At 42.2% G+C, this 17,563-nt stretch overlaps 1 protein-coding gene across 2 annotated transcripts in view; it reads left to right on the top strand.

Moving 5' to 3' along the window:
* The window catches only part of ATP2A2 (ATPase, Ca++ transporting, cardiac muscle, slow twitch 2), a 68,787-nt gene that overhangs the window by 24,193 nt on the left and 27,031 nt on the right, over positions 1-17,563 (top strand). For both annotated transcript variants that reach the window (XM_011936351.1, XM_011936340.1), the window contains exon 5: positions 16,116-16,196. In XM_011936351.1, the coding sequence (XP_011791741.1) occupies positions 16,116-16,196 (81 nt within the window). The remainder of the gene's footprint in view (positions 1-16,115; positions 16,197-17,563) is intronic.

The following is a 17,563-nucleotide window of genomic DNA, read 5'->3' on the forward strand; positions in this document are numbered from 1 at the left end:
CCCAGGCTGGAGTGCGTGCAGTGGCCGGATCTCAGCTCACTGCAAGCTCCACCTCCCGGGTTTACGCCATTCTCCTGCCTCAGCCTCCCGAGTAGCTGGGACCACAGGTGCCCGCCACCTCACCCGGCTAGTTTTTTGTATTTTTTAGTAGAGACGGGGTTTCACCGTGTTAGCCAGGATGGTCTCGATCTCCTGACCTTGTGATCCGCCCGTCTCGGCCTCCCAAAGTGCTGGGATTACAGGCTTGAGCTACCGCGCCCGGCCCATGGGTGCCCTTTATCATGTTGAGGAAGCCTTGTTACAGTTGTAATATTTATTTATTTATTTTTTGAGATGGAGTTTCACTCTTGTTGCCCAGGCTGGAGTGCAATGGCACGATCTCAGCTCACCGCAACCTCCGCCTCCCAGGTTCAAGCGATTCTCCTGCCTCAGCCTCCCTAGTAGCTGGGATTATAGGCATGTGCCACCACACCTGGCCAATTTTGTATTTTTAGTAAAGACAGGGTTTCTCTATATTGGTCAGGCTGGTCTCGAACCCCCGACCTCAGGCGATCCACCCACCTCGGCCTCCCAAAGTGCTGGGATTACAGGTGTGAGTCACTGCGCCCAGCCCAGTTGTAATATTTAGGTTGTCAGTATGCTCTGGTGACCTTTCGTGGTATTTGTAAATTTATATCCAAATTAGAAATGATAGTTGGCTGGGTTACTAGGACCAGCCAGGTCATTGAATTGGGTAAGATATAATTCTAAGGCATTTACAGTTACTGTATGGAACATTTTGGAAAAGCATACTGTGACTACGTAACCTGGGCCAGATAAATAGGTATTTATTTTATGAAGACTATACATGTTGAGCCTTTTAAACTTCTGTCTCTTTTAGAATTAGTAATCAAATTGACCGTGCAATCTAGCATTTAGCCTGATAATTCAGTTTTATGAAAAGTGTAGAGTGAACTTCAATTCTGAATTTTTTCTTGTCAGTCGAAGTATTATTTGTGTGGCCTGAAAGATTAAATGGCATAAATTGTGCTTTTAGACCTGGTAACTTTTATATTTTCATTTACATTATGAAATTGGATCTGAAAGACCCCTGAAGGGGTCTTTCAGATGTGTTGGAAAACTGGATAATGTTGTAAACTAATTTGAAGCTGAAAATAAAAAAGTACTGACTTAACTATTTTGATATTTGCAGAAAGGAACAGACCTTTTTGTAGTCACTGTTTGGAATGTAAGGGTCATCTCCTGACTTTAAAATTCTTTGTCAGCTTTTGGAAGATACCTGGTAGGATGGTTCTGGCTGAACTTTTCAAAGACTAAGCTGGAATAGATGGTTTTTTGAGGGAGATATGGAGAGAGTTAAGGAAACTAATTTTTTTTTTTTTTTTTTTGAGACGGAATCTCACTCTGTCGCCCAGGCAGGAGTGCAAGGGCGTGACCGATTAGCTCACTGCAACCTCCATCTCCTGGGTTCAAGCGATTCTCCTTCCTCAGCCTCCCTAGTAGCTGGGATTGCAAGCACCCACCACCACACCCAGCTAATTTTTGTATATTTAGTAGAGACAGGGTTTCACCATGTTGGCCAGGCTGATCTCTTAAGTCCTGGCCTCAAGTGATCCGCCCACCTCAGCCTCCCAAAGTGCTGGAATTACAGACATGAGCCACCGTGCCCAGCCAGGAAACTAAATTTTAGATGTTGCTATACCAGTTAATCATTTCAAAGAGAAATCGGGTAAGCATACATAGCAAATGCTAATATGAATCTTAAGTATCTAGAACACAAGAGCCAAATGAAATTGATATGGCAAATAAAAACATGGAGAAAATAACCCACACACAGACTGGGCTCAGTGGCTCACGCTTGTAATCTCAGCACTTTGGGGGAGGCCAAGGCATGTAGATCAGTTGAGTCCAGGAGTTCAAGACCAGCCTGGGCAACATGGTAAAATCCCATCCCTACAAAAAATACAAAAATTTGCTAGATGTGGTGGTACGCACCTGTAGTCCCAACTACTCGGGAAGCTGAGGCAGGAGGATCACTTGAGCCCAGAAGGTCGAGGCTGCGGCAGTGAGCTGAAATTAAGCCACTACACTCCAGCATGGGCAACAGAGTAAGACCCTGACTCAAAAAAAAAAAAGAGAAAATGACCTGCATGTTCACGTCTTATGAAGCCACAGTAATTCTGCATTATCTTAAGGCCAAGAAAATACTTCTCTGGATGGATGGAAACCATAATCTTATGAGAAATGCACATCATTGTTTTTAAGCTTTCTGTGTTGTCTGCTGACATTATTAAAGTAAATCAAGCTATAATGGCCTAAGTCATTTCTGTTTTCTTTTTCCTTTTTTTTTTAAAGTAGAGACGAGATTTTACCATGTTGGCCAGGCTGGTCTCGAACTCCTGACCTCAAGTGATCTGCCTCCCTTGGCCTCCCAAAGTGCTGGGATTACAGGCATGAGCCACTGTGCCCAGCCATGGTTTTGTGGGGTGTTTTTTTGAGACAAGGTCTCCCTGTATTACCCAGGCTAGTCTCAGACTCCTGGCTCAAGGGATCCTCTTGCCTCGGCCTCCCGAAGTGCTGGGATTACAGGCATGAGCCACCATTCCTGGCCAGAAGTCTTAGTTTTAGAATTTTGGGGCTTCTAGTATATGCCCCAGGGGTTATTTATTGACTTCTCAAGAACACTGTTTTCAGGGTTGTTTAAAACAAACTTCACGTATCTTGGTAACCCAGAGTTGATGAATAGCACTAGGAAATAATATCCTCATATGACTTCTGTCTTGTAGTATATACTCTGGAGCGGATCATCTTTTAAGATTATGTAAGTAGTGGAAGTGACACGATCTTAACATAAAATTGCATTTGCTTTAGCACTTGTACAGAAATTGATAATTTTATTTCCTAAAATAAAGACTTAATAGCCAATAGTGGTGCCAGCAATTTCAAGATTTACTTGGGAATAAAAGGAATAATTCTTAAACTTGACAGCAATTTAAAGGAAGGAAACTTTCACTTCAGACAGTCAACATGTAGTACTGAGATTTAATAGCAAGTGTAAACTGCATTTGAGGCAGTTGAGTAAAAGGCAGAGTTGTGAAATAGATGACTGGATTCATAAAAGAACCTGGATTATGATCCCAGTTCTGCATGACATTGGACTATGTACATTAACCTCTGCAGAATTAGGTAATTGGAGTAATGTTTTAAGGAGCTTTCTTGCTCTAAAAGGGTGATTTAGATAGTATGTGGACTTTTTTTTTTTGCTTTTAGAAACCTTTTGGGATTGAAATTGACTTTAAACATTTAGCAAACATTAAATGCTCTTTAACACAAAATAGAGTATGCTGTAGAGCAGAGGAGTTGGCATACTATCTTTGTGGGTTGGTTGGTTTTTCGTTTGTTTATAGACACGAGATCTCACTGTGTCACTGAGGCTGGTCTTGAACTCCTGGCCTCAAGTGATCCTCCTGCCTTAGCCTGTAATCCCAGGACTTTGGGAGGCCAAGGCCGGTGGATCACAAGGTCAGGAGTTCAAGACCAGCCCGGCCAAGATGGTGAAACTCCCGTCTCTACTAAAAATACAAAAATTAGCCGGGTGCAGTGGCAGGTGCCCGTAATCCCAGCTACTTGGGAGGCTGAGACAGGAGAATTGCTTGAACCCGGAGGGCGGAGGTTACAGTGAGCCGAGATCATACCACTGGGCGACAGAGTGAGACTCCATCTCCAAAAAAAAAAAAAAAAAAATGCTGGGATTATAGATGTGAGCTATAGCATCCAGCCAGTATTTTGGGTTTTGTGGGCCACAACAGTCTCTGTACCAAAGTCTTGTAAAATATGAAAATGAGAATTTTTTTTTTTTTAAAGGGGGTGTTGGCCGGGTGCAGTGGCTTATCCCTGCAATCCTAGCATTTTGGGAGGCCATGGCAGGAGGATCACTTGAGCCCAGGAGTTTGAGACCAGCCTGGGCAACATACTGAGACCTTGTCTCTACAAAAAAGTTTTAAAAATTTGCATAGTGAGGCTTGGCTCCATGGCTCATGCCAGCACTTTGGGAGGCTGAGGCAGGAGGTTCACTTGAGCTCAGGAGTTTGAGACCAGCTTGGGCAACATGGAAAGACCCCATCTCTTAAAAAATAAAAAATGAAAATTGGCTGGGCATGGTGGCACACTCCTGTAGTCCCCTTTTCTCGGGAGGCTGAGGTGAGAGGATCACTTGAGCCTGGGAGGTCAAGGCTGCAGTGAGCTAAGATTGTGCCAGTATACTCCAGCCTGGGTGACAGAATGAGACCCTGTCTCAAAAAAAAAAAAAAATTAGCAAGATGTGTTGGTGTGTACCTGTAGTCTAGCTACTCCGGAGGCCGAGGTAGAGGAAGATGGCTTGAGTCCAGGAGGCTGCAGTGAGCCGTGATCATCCCACTGCACTCCAGCCTGAGTGACAGAGTAAAACCCTGTCTCCGAAAAAAAGGTTGGGGGGTGGGGAGCCTTAAGATTTCGCACACTGCTTAGATCAGTGTTTCTCTAACTTCATGTGTGTAGGAATTACCTGGGGATTTTGTTAAAATGTATGTTTTGATTGGTTCAGTCTGAAATGGGGCCTGATTATTCTGCATTTCGGGGTCCCAGGTCAATAATTAGAGTAGCAAAGCTCTAGAGCAGATCTTAATCATTTCTAGATCACAGTCCCTTTGAGAATTAATGAAATTTATGGACTTTCTTCCCCAAAAACATATATTGAAATCTTATGTGCAACTTCAGGAGGTTCATTTGTCCTCCTCCTTAGAAAGTCCACCTCAGGATTCTAGCTATTTGGTTTTAAAAACTGAAGTACAGGCCGGGCGTGGTTGCTTATGCCTGTAATCCCAGCACTTTAGGAGGCCAAGGCGGGCAGATCACTTGAGCCCAGGAGTTTGAGACCAGCCCGGCCAACACAGTAAAATCCCGTCTTCACTGAAAATACAAAACTTACCCAGGTGTGATGGTGGGTGCCTGTAATCCCAGCTACTTGGGTGGCTGAGGCATGAGAATCACTTGAACCCAGGAGATGGAAGCTGCAGTGAGCCAGGATTGCACGACTGCATTCCAGGACAGAGCGAGACTCTGTTTCAAAAGGAAAAAAAAAAAAATTGTTTCAGTTGTTCTGTAAATCCTGGAAGCCATACCTGTGTTTCCAAAGCCAAAGTATAACTTACTAGTCTAGAAAATGGATAAGCAGAAGAGCAAAATAGTCTAAAACAAAAATCAGCATAGATGAATTAGAAGTAGAGAGTTAGGCCAGGCGCGGTGGCTCAAACCTGTAATCCCAGCACTTTGGGAGGCCGAGACGGGCGGATCACGAGATCAGGAGATCGAGACCATCCTGGCTAATACGGTGAAACCCCGTCTCTACTAAAAAATACAAAAAAAAACTAGCCGGGCGAGGTGGCGGGCGCCTGTAGTCCCAGCTACTTGGGAGGCTGAGGCAGGAGAATGGCGTAAACCCGGGGAGCGGAGCTTGCAGTGAGCTGAGATCCGGCCACTGCACTCCAGCCTGGGCGACAGAGCGAGACTCCGTCTCAAAAAAAAAAAAAAAAGAGAGAGAGAGAGTTTTTGAGTTTGAGAGCTCCTGAGCACTATCAGAATAGCTAAGACATTAAGAACTGTGAGAAATGAGGGATCTCCTCAACCATCAGACCATGATAGGCCAGTTGATCTTGAAGCCTGACCTGATTTTCATGGGGCTGGCATTTCCTTCCTGATTTCCTGTAATCACCTACTCTCCACTCCCCATGATTCAGTGGTAGTCACAGTACCAGGAAGTGCCAACCTTTTCATTCTTGCTACTGAGATGAAGATTTTGGACAAAGGAGAAGAAACCATGTGGTTTGGGAACCACCTTTCCTTTTTTTTTTTTTGAGACGGAATCACTTTGTTACCCAGGCTGGAGTGCAGTGGCGTGATCTCGGCTCACTGCAAGTTCCACCTCCTGGGTTCACGCCATTCTCCTGCTTCAGCCTCCCGAGTAGCTAGGACTACAGGTGCCCGCCACAATGCTTGGCTAATTTTTTGTCTATTTTAGTAGAGACGGGGTTTCACCACCAGGATGGTCTCGATCTACTGACCTCGTGATCCGCCCATCTCGGCCTCCCAAAGTGCTGGGATTACAGGTTTGAGCCACCGTGGCCAGCCAAGGGAACCACATTTCCTAAGCATTGACACAAAACCACCTAGATGGCCAGATTTAACTATGACCAACTTTTATATTAAAAGATAATGGAACTTTTTTTTTTTTTTTTGAGACAGAGCAAGACTCTGTCACCCAGGCTGGAGGGCAGTGGCACAATCTCAGACCACTGGAACCTCCACCTCCTGGGTTCAAGTGATTCTCCTGCCTCAACTTTCTCATTAGCTGGGATTATAGGTGTGCACCACCCCACCTGGCTATTTTGTATTTTTTTTTAATAGAGATGGGGTTTCACCATGTTGGCCAGGCTGGTCTCGAACTCCTGACCTCAAGAGATCCACCCACCCTCAGCCTCCAAAAGTGTTGGGGTTACAGGCATGAAAAACAAAGGGCTTGGCGGCCAGGTGCAGTGGCTTACACCTTGTAATCCCAGCACTTTGGGAGGCCGAGGCGGGCAGGTCACCTGTGGTCGGGAGTTGGAGACTGGCCTGGCCAACATGGAGAAACTCTGTCTCTACTAAAAATACAAAATTAACGGGGCGTGGTGGTGCGTGCCTGTAATCCCAACTACTCGGGAGGCTGAGGCAGGAGAATTCGCTTGAACCCAGGAGGCAGAGGTTGCGGTGAGCCGCTATCGTGCCATTGCTCTCCAGCCTGGGCAGCAAGAGTGAAACTCTGTCTCAAAAAAAAAAAAGGTAAAACAAAGGGCTTGGCATTACCAGTGCCAGAAAAATACAAGATTGAGAGAATAGGAGGCAGAGGTTGCGGTGAGCCGCTATCGTGCCATTGCACTCCAGCCTAGGCAGCAAGAATGAAACACTGTCTCAAAAAAAAAAAAAAAAGTAAAACAAAGGGCTTGGCATTACAGTGCCAGAAAAATACAAGATTGAGAGAATGGGGAAATAGGGGGGACATAAACTTGGTGGGAGTATATATTTGTATGCAAAAGTAAAAGATATACACAAAGATGTTAATCCTGTAACACTGTAAAAGGAAATGTTAGAAATAACTAGATAGCCATAAAAATGGAGGGTGATTCATTTAGTTCATGGTATGGTTGTGAAATACTGTGACCTTGAACAAGTACCTTTTAGTGCCTCATTTTCCTCATCTATAAACAGGGAAGGAGTAAAGATAATAGAGCCTTCCTTAGAGTTGTGAAGATTGAATTAGTAACCTATGAAGCTCTTCCAGCAGTACCTGGTCTAGAAATAACAATCTCAAAATTTCACTGCTTATTATTACTATACAGCCACTTTTTAAAATGAGACAGGTGTGGATAAATATAAAGGGTCTGATATTGTTTTAGGGACGTTTTAGTAAATGTTATGCATAAAGAGATGTTCAGAATATATACTGTTAACTATATATTTGTTGAAAGAGGGGAAGAGGAATGGTGTTTGACCTTTTAAGTGCACATTTTTCTTTTGTGATAAGAATCTCTATTGGTTGGTAGGTAGGCGGGAGTACTCTAACATTGCTTAGTGCATGGTTGCCTCTGCAACATCTAATGAATTGGTTACCTTTCTACCCCTTATAACTCTAGTAACTGGAAACTTGCTTGCTTAATGACCAATGTCATTTTTTTAGTCAGTTCATTATAAAATACTCCTTATGAGCTAAAGTATATTTTGTCTGTTTTTTTAAATTTTTTAATTAATTTTTAATGTTAGCTTTTTAATTTGGGACCACATAGAAATCTTATTTATTACCAGTTTGGATCTGGAGGGGAGCTTATGAAACCTTATTTTAGGGGAAGAGAAGACTAAAACTCGGAGTTTGTAACTTATCCAGGAGGATGTGACAATTTGTGGCAGTCCTAGGACTGTCAAATGTTAGCAGTATGTTGTATCCTAAAATTTTTATTTTTGGCCGGGTGCAGTGGCTCATGCCTGTAATCCCAGCACCTTGGGAGGCCGAGGCGGGCAAATCACTTGAGATTGGGAGTTTGAGACCAGCCTGGCCAACGTGGTGAGACCCCATCTCTGCTAAAAATACAAAAATTAGCCGGCCACATTGGCTCATGCCTGTAGTCCCAGGTACTTGGGAGGGAGGCAGGAGAATTGCTTGAACCCGGGAGGCAGGGGTTGCAGTGAGCCGAGATCTCACCACTGCACTCCAGCCTGAGCGACAGAGCAAGACTCCATCTCAAACAAACAAAATTAGCTGGGTGTGGGGAGGAACACCTGTAATCCCAGCTACTCGCGAGGCTGAGGCAGGAAAATCACTTGAACCTGGGAGGTGGAGGTTACAGCCAGCCAAGACCATGCCACTGCACTTCAGTCTGGGCTGCAAAGCTATTCTCCATCTCAAAAAGTAAAATAAAATAAAATGTTTATTTCCAAGTTAGTCTTAGCGTTTGTTTCAAACCCTTCACCATCTTGGTAGTTCTCTTTGGTACCCAGATTGAATGCAGTTATGTAAATGGAGTCTGGTTGTCATTCTAGACATTTTTTGTCTTCTGACAGTGTATGGAAAGTTCTTTGGCAGCCTTAATTACTCTACCAGCTAAAATCACAGTCTTTCTCAGGTGTTCTTCCCATCCCCCCATTCCTAAATTTCTAGATTTTTCCTGGCATGGATTATTTTGGTTTTAGTCTTAACTGTAGAATTTAAGCAACTACCATTATTGAACCTCATTTAGCTTAACCAAAGCTGTTATCTCTTTGGACCCTAATTTTTTATTGTTTCTAGCTTTGTGATGTTCTTCAACTTGGTAATTAGAAGTCTTTTGATACATGTATACTAAAGGAAATATGTGTACCAAGTACTTTATTCACTGACAAATATTTTATTCGACACCCACTATGTGCCAGGTATAGTGGTAGGGCTAGGAGATCAGTGGTGTCTGAGTGACTCTGCCTGTATGGAGCTTTTGGTTTTAGTGTGGAAGATTAATGAAAACCATGCGAGTGTAAGGAAAGGACAGGATGCTCTGTGGGCACACAGTGAGGGATGCCAGCCTAATCTGGGAGTTAGAGGAAAGCCTTACTATTTATGGGAGAAGGAAGGGTATGTGAAGGCCCAGAAACAAGTTAGAGGAATTGAAGAACATAGTGTGTGGTGCTCAGAGGGAGGTGAGAGGGTGAGAGGCAAACAGCACTTGGGTCGTGGAGGCTGTTATAAGCCCGGGTTGGGATGCCAAAGAAGCTGTTGAAAGATTTTAAAACAGGAGGAGATCACATTTGCCATTTTAAAGACAGTACTGTCTAAGAAACAGATTGGAAGCAAACCATAGTAGTATACTATGGTATTGTGTAATGTTCCTTCCCTGTTCACTGTGAGGCCTGGAAGTAGTTTAAAGTAGTCAAGTAGAGCTTCTCAAATGAAGAATTTCATTCGGTCTGCTAAACTACAAAATTTATGACTCAAATTGGAAACAGAGTGAAAATGTTTGAGTCACAAATGTTTAAGTAGTTTAGGATAATTCTGTTATGGCTTGCTTTTCCTAGGAACCATTTAGATTTAAAAACAGTAGTGGTATTTAGAAGGTAATTTCTGGTCTTACATAGTGTTTTTCTTATAAAAGATTTTAATAAGTCTGGTATTTGCCACAATAAATTAGGTTTTTTTAAATGCATAATACAATTGATTAGTAAAAAGAATTTTTTTAAAAAATAATGCTGGTTTTTGGTTTGTTTGTGTTTTTTTAAGATGGAGTCTCACAGTGTCACCCAGGCTGGAGTGCAGTGGCGCAATCTCAGCTCACTGCAACCTCAGCCTACTGCAACCTCAGCCTCCCAAGTAGCTATGATTATAGGCGCCAGCCACCACGCCAGGCTAATTTTTATATTTTTAGTAGAGACAGAGTTTCACCATGTTGGCCAGGCTGGTCTCAAACTCCTGACCTCAAGTGCTTCGTCCGCCTTGGCCTCCCAAAGTACTGGGATTACAGGCATGAGCCACCATGCCCGGCCTGAATAATGCTAGTTTTAACCATCAGTATTTATATTTGACATAAGTGGTACACATAATGTTTAAGTATCATGGCTTATAAACACTTCTTGTAAGGTTAAAAGAACGCTTGCATTGAGTTCTAAAATGTGGCAAACTGATAATTTAGTGAACTCTTACTTGCACTCTTGGTAACCCAACTTCAAGTATACTGTGAGGATTTTGTTCAGATTGGAAATCTTTATTGTAATAGCAAATTTAAGAGCTGTGGATTTTCAAGAGCTGAATTTGAAAGATGTCAGGTGTTAAATGGAAGGTAATTCAGAGTTTATTCTTTTATTATACTTGCCTCCATCCAAAGAGTCAGAGAAAAACTTTTGAAAGAAAAAATTGCGGAGCATCCCTTTGGCAAGAGTGAGAATTTTCCACTACCACTTGCCCTAAGGGCATTGACATGCCTCACTGGGGAAATGTTACAGGATGTGATCATCGGAACAGCCTTGCCTGCTCTTCATGCACAAAATCCTTTGTCTGAAATTCACAGAAGCCTCTCCAGACAAAGGGAAATTGTTGTGTCTTCACTTTAAAAGTATTCAGTGGACCTTTACTTTCATGGACCTTTTAACTCTAAGAGAACCTGTTTTCCTAATAGAGTCAACCCTAAATTGACTCTAATATCAACAAAAGGAATGTAACAGTCACACAGCAAGTTGAACAAAGGTTTTCATTAATTGAGCTTCCTTAGAGAAGGCTCCTTTTACTTCCTAGCCTGAGTTGCTGTGCATAACATGAAGAGGACATTGGTTGGTCAAGATGATGTGATGGTCCTTCTAGCTAAGAAAATACTAGAATATGGCAGGTTGGTTGGTTTGTTTTTGAGATGGAGTCCTCCACCCAGGCTGGAGTACAGTGGTGCAACTTCGGCTCACTGCAACCTCTGCCTCCGGGGCTCAAGTGATTCTCCTGCTTCAGCCTCCCACATAGCTGGGATTGCAGGCACCCACCACCACGCCTGGCTAATTTTTGTATTTTTAGTAGAGACGGGGTTTCACCATGTTGGCCAAGCTGGTCTCGAACCCCTGACCTCAGGTGATCTGCCTGTCTCAGCTTCCCAAAGTGCTGGGATTACAGGCGTGAGCCACCGCACCCAGTCTATGGCAGGTTTTTAAAACCGGTTTGGATTTATGTTTCTTCAATATCTTTCTACAAAGATCAGTTTCTTTTTTTTTTTTTTTTTTTTTGAGACGGAGTCTCGCTCTGTCGCCCAGGCTGGAGTGCAGTGGCCAGATCTCAGCTCACTGCAAGCTCCGTCTCCCGGGTTCACGCCATTCTCCTGCCTCAGCCTCCCAAGTAGCTGGGACTACAGGCGCCCGCCATCTCGCCCGGCTAGTTTTTTTTTGTATTTTAGTAGAGACGGGGTTTCACTGTGTTAGCCAGGATGGTCTCGATCTCCTGACCTTGTGATCCGCCCGTCTCGGCCTCCCAAAGTGCTGGGATTACAGGCTTGAGCCACCGCGCCCGGCCAAAGATCAGTTTCTAATAGAAGCCAATTAAACATAGAAACTCTAAGGTAGCACATTTCCCAAGTGTTGGGAGGCTTTGAAACTTTTTAGCTTCGAGTTGGTGTGCCTGGTAGATGAGAAACAGCACAACAGAAAAGTGGTTCATAGGATCCATGACCCTAGTTACTGCATTTTTCTGTTGTATTAATTTTTCTAGTATATTTGTAGAACTTTTTTTAAAATATGGATTCTTAATTTTAAAATTAGCCTGGTGCAGTGGCACATACCAGTAGTCCTAGCTGCTTGGGAGGCTGAGGTGGGAAGATCACTTGAGCCCAGGAGTTCAAGGCTGCAGTTCACCGTGATCACGTCAGTGCACTCCAGCCTGGGTGACAGAGTGAGACCCTGTCTGTAAGAATAAAAAATGAAAAAAAAATGTGGATTCCTAGACCCCACTCCAAGTGCATTTAATCATACTCTTAAAGAATCTGTAAAAGACCCCCAGAAAACTCTTCTTGTCGTTTCTAAATATTTAATTGCCACTTGATTAGAATGGAAGTTGTAAGATGGAAACATTCAGAACAGCTGTGGTCAGTATTTAAGGGCTTCCCAGGCATTTGACATTTGTTCCTCTAGCATTTGTTCCTCTAGCATATGACATTTAAGATGTTCCTCAGTATTTGGCCAACAGTTATGTGTATCAATACAATTTCTGCACAGCAAAGAAACCCCTTTCATATATTTTAGTAGACCCTTAGGGAAAGAGTACATATTGGTTTCCTTATAATGCCAGTATAAATACAATTTTTCATATACATAATATATAGTATATATTAATACTGAATATAATTTATTTATTTATTTTGAGATGGAGTCTCACTCTGTCGCCCAGGCTGGAGTGCAGTGGCGCGATCTCAGCTCAATATTAATACTGAATATAATTTATTTATTTATTTTGAGATGGAGTCTCACTCTGTCGCCCAGGCTGGAGTGCAGTGGCGCGATCTCAGCTCAATGTAAGCCCCGCCTCCCGAGTTCACACCATTCTCTTGCCTCAGCCTCCCAAGTAGCTGGAACTACAGGTGCCTGCCACCACACCCGGCTAATTTTTTTGTATTTTTAGTAGAGCCGTGGTTTCACACTGTTAGCCAGGATGGTCTCGATCTCCTGACCTCGTGATCCACCTGCCCCGGCCTCCCAAAGTGCTGGGATTACAGGCTTGAGCCACTGTGTCAGGCCTTACTGTATATAATAAATATATACTACACATACTGTATATTTATACTATACGACCAATAGGTAAGACCTATAGTCCTATACTACCTGTTGGTCCTGTAGATGTAACTATTAGTGTTAGGTAGGACCAATACTAAATATATATATAATAGTATATATGTGCTATATTGTTAGATAACGATTGGATATCCCTAATCTGAAAAGCTCAAAGATCAGAAACTTTTTGAGCACCAACATATGATGCTCAAGGGAAATGCTCATTGGAGCATTTCAGATTTTGGGTTTTTTGTTTAGAGATGTTCAACAGTAAGAATATAAATCAAACACTCCAAATTTCAATTTTAAAATTCTGGTTGCAAGCATTTTGGGTAAGGGATACTCAACTGTAATATGTTGGCAGTGTTATCCGGGAAATTTAACCTTGGTATTTCTTACCTGAAAAATACATTTTCTATTTATTTCAAATCCTCTGAGCTTCTGCTGAAACACAGCAAAATACATGCCAAAACATTGCTTTTGCATCCTCCTGTAGGTTGTACTCAATTTAAATATTAGATTTGTTGGCCTTTTAAAATTTATCAAGTATATGAGAGTATGAGCTAGGGTTTATATATTGAATTGTTTAAATCTGTGGTCATCAGTTACAGTGCAGAAATAAAATAGTGTTTATAGATTGACAACCACTATCTCACATTGGACAGAAGTCTTCTACTACATAGGATCATGACATTGACATAAATCAGATCCTCAGACACCAAATGAACATTTGGAAATAAATTTTCCATTTAGGGTCATAATATTCATCATTGCACTTGTCCTCTTTTTGAAATGTTCGAGGGCATGTAGGATCAGGTTAATCATGACAGGCAGAAATAGTGCAGTATAAGGCGTGTTAGCTGTTAAAGACCACTAGAGTTTAGAATATAGTTACTTTGTTGTCATAAATTATCTGTTAGATGTACTCTCTTCAGTGTAGTTAGAGCAGAATTAAAATGAAAGGTTCTCATTGATTCAGTCTGAATATTGCTGTTCATTGCATAAGCATTTCCAGCAGGAATTTCACCTTAGCTTAGGTGTCCCTGCAGTCAAATGCAAGGGTGATCTTTGCCTCTTGAGATTATATATTGACAAACTCTGTGCCACCTTGTGACCACATTGCTTACTTAGGCTATAGGGTTGTTTCTATGCACTCAGATTTAAAAAGTAAACCATATTCTCCCAGAACTTAAGCTCCGAAGTGGAGAAAAATCAGAACTAATTTGAAGGTTTAAGAAGTTCAATGCTGGCTGGGTGTGGTGGCTCACACCTGTAATCTCAGCACTTTGGGGGGCCAAGGCGGGTGGATTGCCTGAGATCAGGAGTTTGAGACCAGCCTGGCTAACATAGTAAAACCCTATCTCTACTGAAAATACAAAAATTAGGCCGGGTGTGGTGGCACACGCCTGTAGTCCCAGGTTCTCAGGAGGATGAGGCAGGGGAATTGCTTGAACCCGGGAGGTGGAGGTTGCAGTGAGCCAAGATCATGCGACTGCACTCCAGCCTGGGCGACAGAGCAAGACTCTGTCTCTGAAAAGAAAATGAAAAATAAGAAGTTCAGTGTTTACTTTTTGGACAGGAGTGCTATTTTGCCATTTTGTATATGACTGGTAACATGCAATTCAGTATGAAGAGTTAAGTCTGAAAAATGATTTGACTTAAAAATGCCATCTGCAAGTATGGGAGAATTTGCTTATCTAATTTGTAGTTGCGCCCGTGCATAAGACTTAGAAAACCATGTTAATTATCTTTCAGAAAATCACAGACAGCTGTTTTGTTGTTATTGTTGTTTGAGACAAAGTCTCGCTCTGTCTCGAAAGCTAGAATGCAGTGGTATGAACTCAGCTCACTGCAACCGTCTGAGTAGCTGAGACTACAGGCACTCCTCCCGGCTAAGTTTTCATATTTTTAGTAGAGATGAGTTTTTGCCATGTTGGCCAGGCTGGTCTCGAACTCCTGGCCTCAAGTGATCCTCCCGCCTCAGCCTCCCAAAGTGTTGGGATTAGTGGACAGCTGTTTTATGTCCAGCTGCTTCGTGTGATTGTGCACTCATTCAGCAATATTTGAATACCAGCAGAGGGCTGGGCACTATTCTCAAGGTGCATGGCTTTATCTGTTACTTGGGCTATGTTGCGGCATTTCACTTGATACACATCAAGGAAAGGGGCTGAGATTTGGGCCCTTTTAGAGCTATTAAAGGAACTTGTTGGCCTAGGACAAGAAGACTCAGTTGACTTAAAGATCTTCAGGTTATGCAAGAGGTTTATTATTCATTTAATTGATATTTCTTTTTTTTTTTTAAATGAGACGGAGTCTCGCTCTGTCGCCCAGGCTGGAGTGCAGTGGCGCAATCTCAGCTCACTGCAAGCTCTGCCTCCCGGGTTCACACCATTCTCCTGCCTCAGCCTCCCATTAATTGATATTTCAAAAGGTATCAAAGGATATATGCCCCAGCTGCCCAGTGTTACTAGTTTGCTACACCTTCCCAGAGGTGTTTCTTTATACCTTTGGAAGTTGTCATTTTAGTATGATTAGTTACATGTTTATGAGCATATCAAAGGGTTTGAAATAGTGAAAGAGCTAAGACTAACTTGGAAATAAACATTTTATTTTATATTGCTTTTTGAGATGGAGACTAGCTTTGTTGCCCAGGTGATGTGCACCTGTAGTCCTTCTGCTTGGGAAGCTGAAGTGGGAGGTCAAGGGTGTGGTGAGCTGTGATTGCCCCACTGATCTCTACATCCTGGGTGACAGAGCAAGACCCTGTCTTTAAAAAAAAAAAAAAAAAAGTGTTATGTATAGTTTGATTTTGCATTTGCCATGTGTTTCGTTGAGTATCTTTTTAAAGGGGGCCATTTGCTTCCTGTTCACAATAATTTAGCCTTTTTGATGGAATGAATCATGGCATACACAACTTTACTCTCTTTGCTGTGCCTTGTAAACCTAAGAAAATATGTTACTTATTATTGCTAACTAGGAAAGTATTCTTCAAAGTGAAAGCTTGAAAGCCTGTCTGAAGATACAGAGCAAAACTTGTTAGAATAATGTATGTAGTTAGGTTTCCTTAAGCCTCATTCTCTTCCTTCCTAATTCAAATCTTCATCTAAAGTTTTTTATTACCCCAAGAAAGGTTGATCACATTGCTTGCTTTAACAGAATTTTATGTATTTGTATTATATGCAGATCATTTATTATCTTTAAAAATTGATTTGGAGACAAATTCATCTTTAGATAACATAGTTGTAAAAGTTGCTCATTTCAGCTGCCTTTTTTTTTCTCCTAATTAGTTGGTGACAAAGTTCCTGCTGATATAAGGTTAACTTCCATCAAATCTACCACACTAAGAGTTGACCAGTCAATTCTCACAGGTAAATATGATATATTAGGTCATTGAATTTCTGAAGACCTTCTCATGTCCCATGCCAATAGAGTTGGCTCTTGCCTCACTGTCCCTTTATGGTATCCCATCTTAATCCTCTCTAAGATACTTATTTTGTCTCGCTCCGTTGCCCAGGCTGGAGTACAGTGGCGTGATTGCGGCTCACTGCAACCTCCACCTCTCAGGTTCAGGAAGTTCTCCAGTCTCAGCCTCCTGAGTAGCTGGAACTACAAGCTCCTGCCACCATACCCAGCTAATTTTTGTATTTTTAGTAGAGACAGGATTTCACCTTGTTGGTCAGGCTAGTCTTAACTCCTGACCTCAGGTGATCCACCTGCCTCAGCCTTCCAAAGTGCTGGGATTTCAGATGTGAACCACGGCACCTGGCTGCCAATATGGTTTTAAAGGCATGATTTAAAAACAAAATAAAATGGCTGGGCATGGGGGCTCACGCTTGTAATTCTAACACTTTGGGAGACTGAAGCGGGCAGATGGCTTGAGCCCAGGAGTTAAAGACCGACCTGGGCAACATGGCAAAAGCCCATATCTACAAAAAATACAAAAATTAGCCAGGCCTGTAATCCCAGCTACTCAGGAGGCTGGGTGAAAAGATCACTTGTGCCCGTCAGGGCTACAGTGAGCCACGCTTGTGCCTCTGCACTCCAGCCTGGGCAACAGAGCAAGACTCTGTCTCCAAAAAAAAAAAAAAAAAAAAAGTTGTAATTTGTCCATTACCATTGGTAATAATCTTAAGGTTGACTTGTCTGTTTTGTGGAAAGCAAATTACTTATTCGATGTCCTTTTTCCAGGCAAGAAAAATAGACTCCAGTGCTGTAATTTTTTTCATTGGAGGAGTGCTAATGTTGCATCCATCTTTACAATATCCAGATACACAGTTAACAAAAGTTAGCCCCATAAGAGATGAAAGTTGTACTACCTGGAGTTTGCACAATTGTTTGAAACATTTTCCCGTTTTTGTGTGATAAAAGTACAATCTAGGGTGGAGGGTTCATATTAACTGGAAGTAAGTTTATCAGAAGAATTAACTTTAAATACAATGCTAACTTGGATTAAATAGTAAATATAAAGTCTAAAGGCTCTCAAGATTTATCTGATTATCGGTTTTGAAAAACAACTAATGTTGTGGAGACAGTGATGTGAGTAACCTGGGCTCTATTTTTTTTTTTTTGGTATTGTTTCTTTATAAATAGCTTGCTTACTAAAACTCTGATTAGCAACAACAAACTGGAGACCAGTTAAGCCATAAAATGTTGGGGAAATGGTTGGGTTATATTTGTGGAATTCTCATAGTGTGCCCTAAAGACACAGTTGCCATTTAAAAACTTTTTTTTTTTT

This window comes from Colobus angolensis, unplaced genomic scaffold (assembly GCF_000951035.1).
Source record: "Colobus angolensis palliatus isolate OR3802 unplaced genomic scaffold, Cang.pa_1.0 Scaffold10, whole genome shotgun sequence".
Taxonomy (NCBI): domain Eukaryota; kingdom Metazoa; phylum Chordata; class Mammalia; order Primates; family Cercopithecidae; genus Colobus; species Colobus angolensis.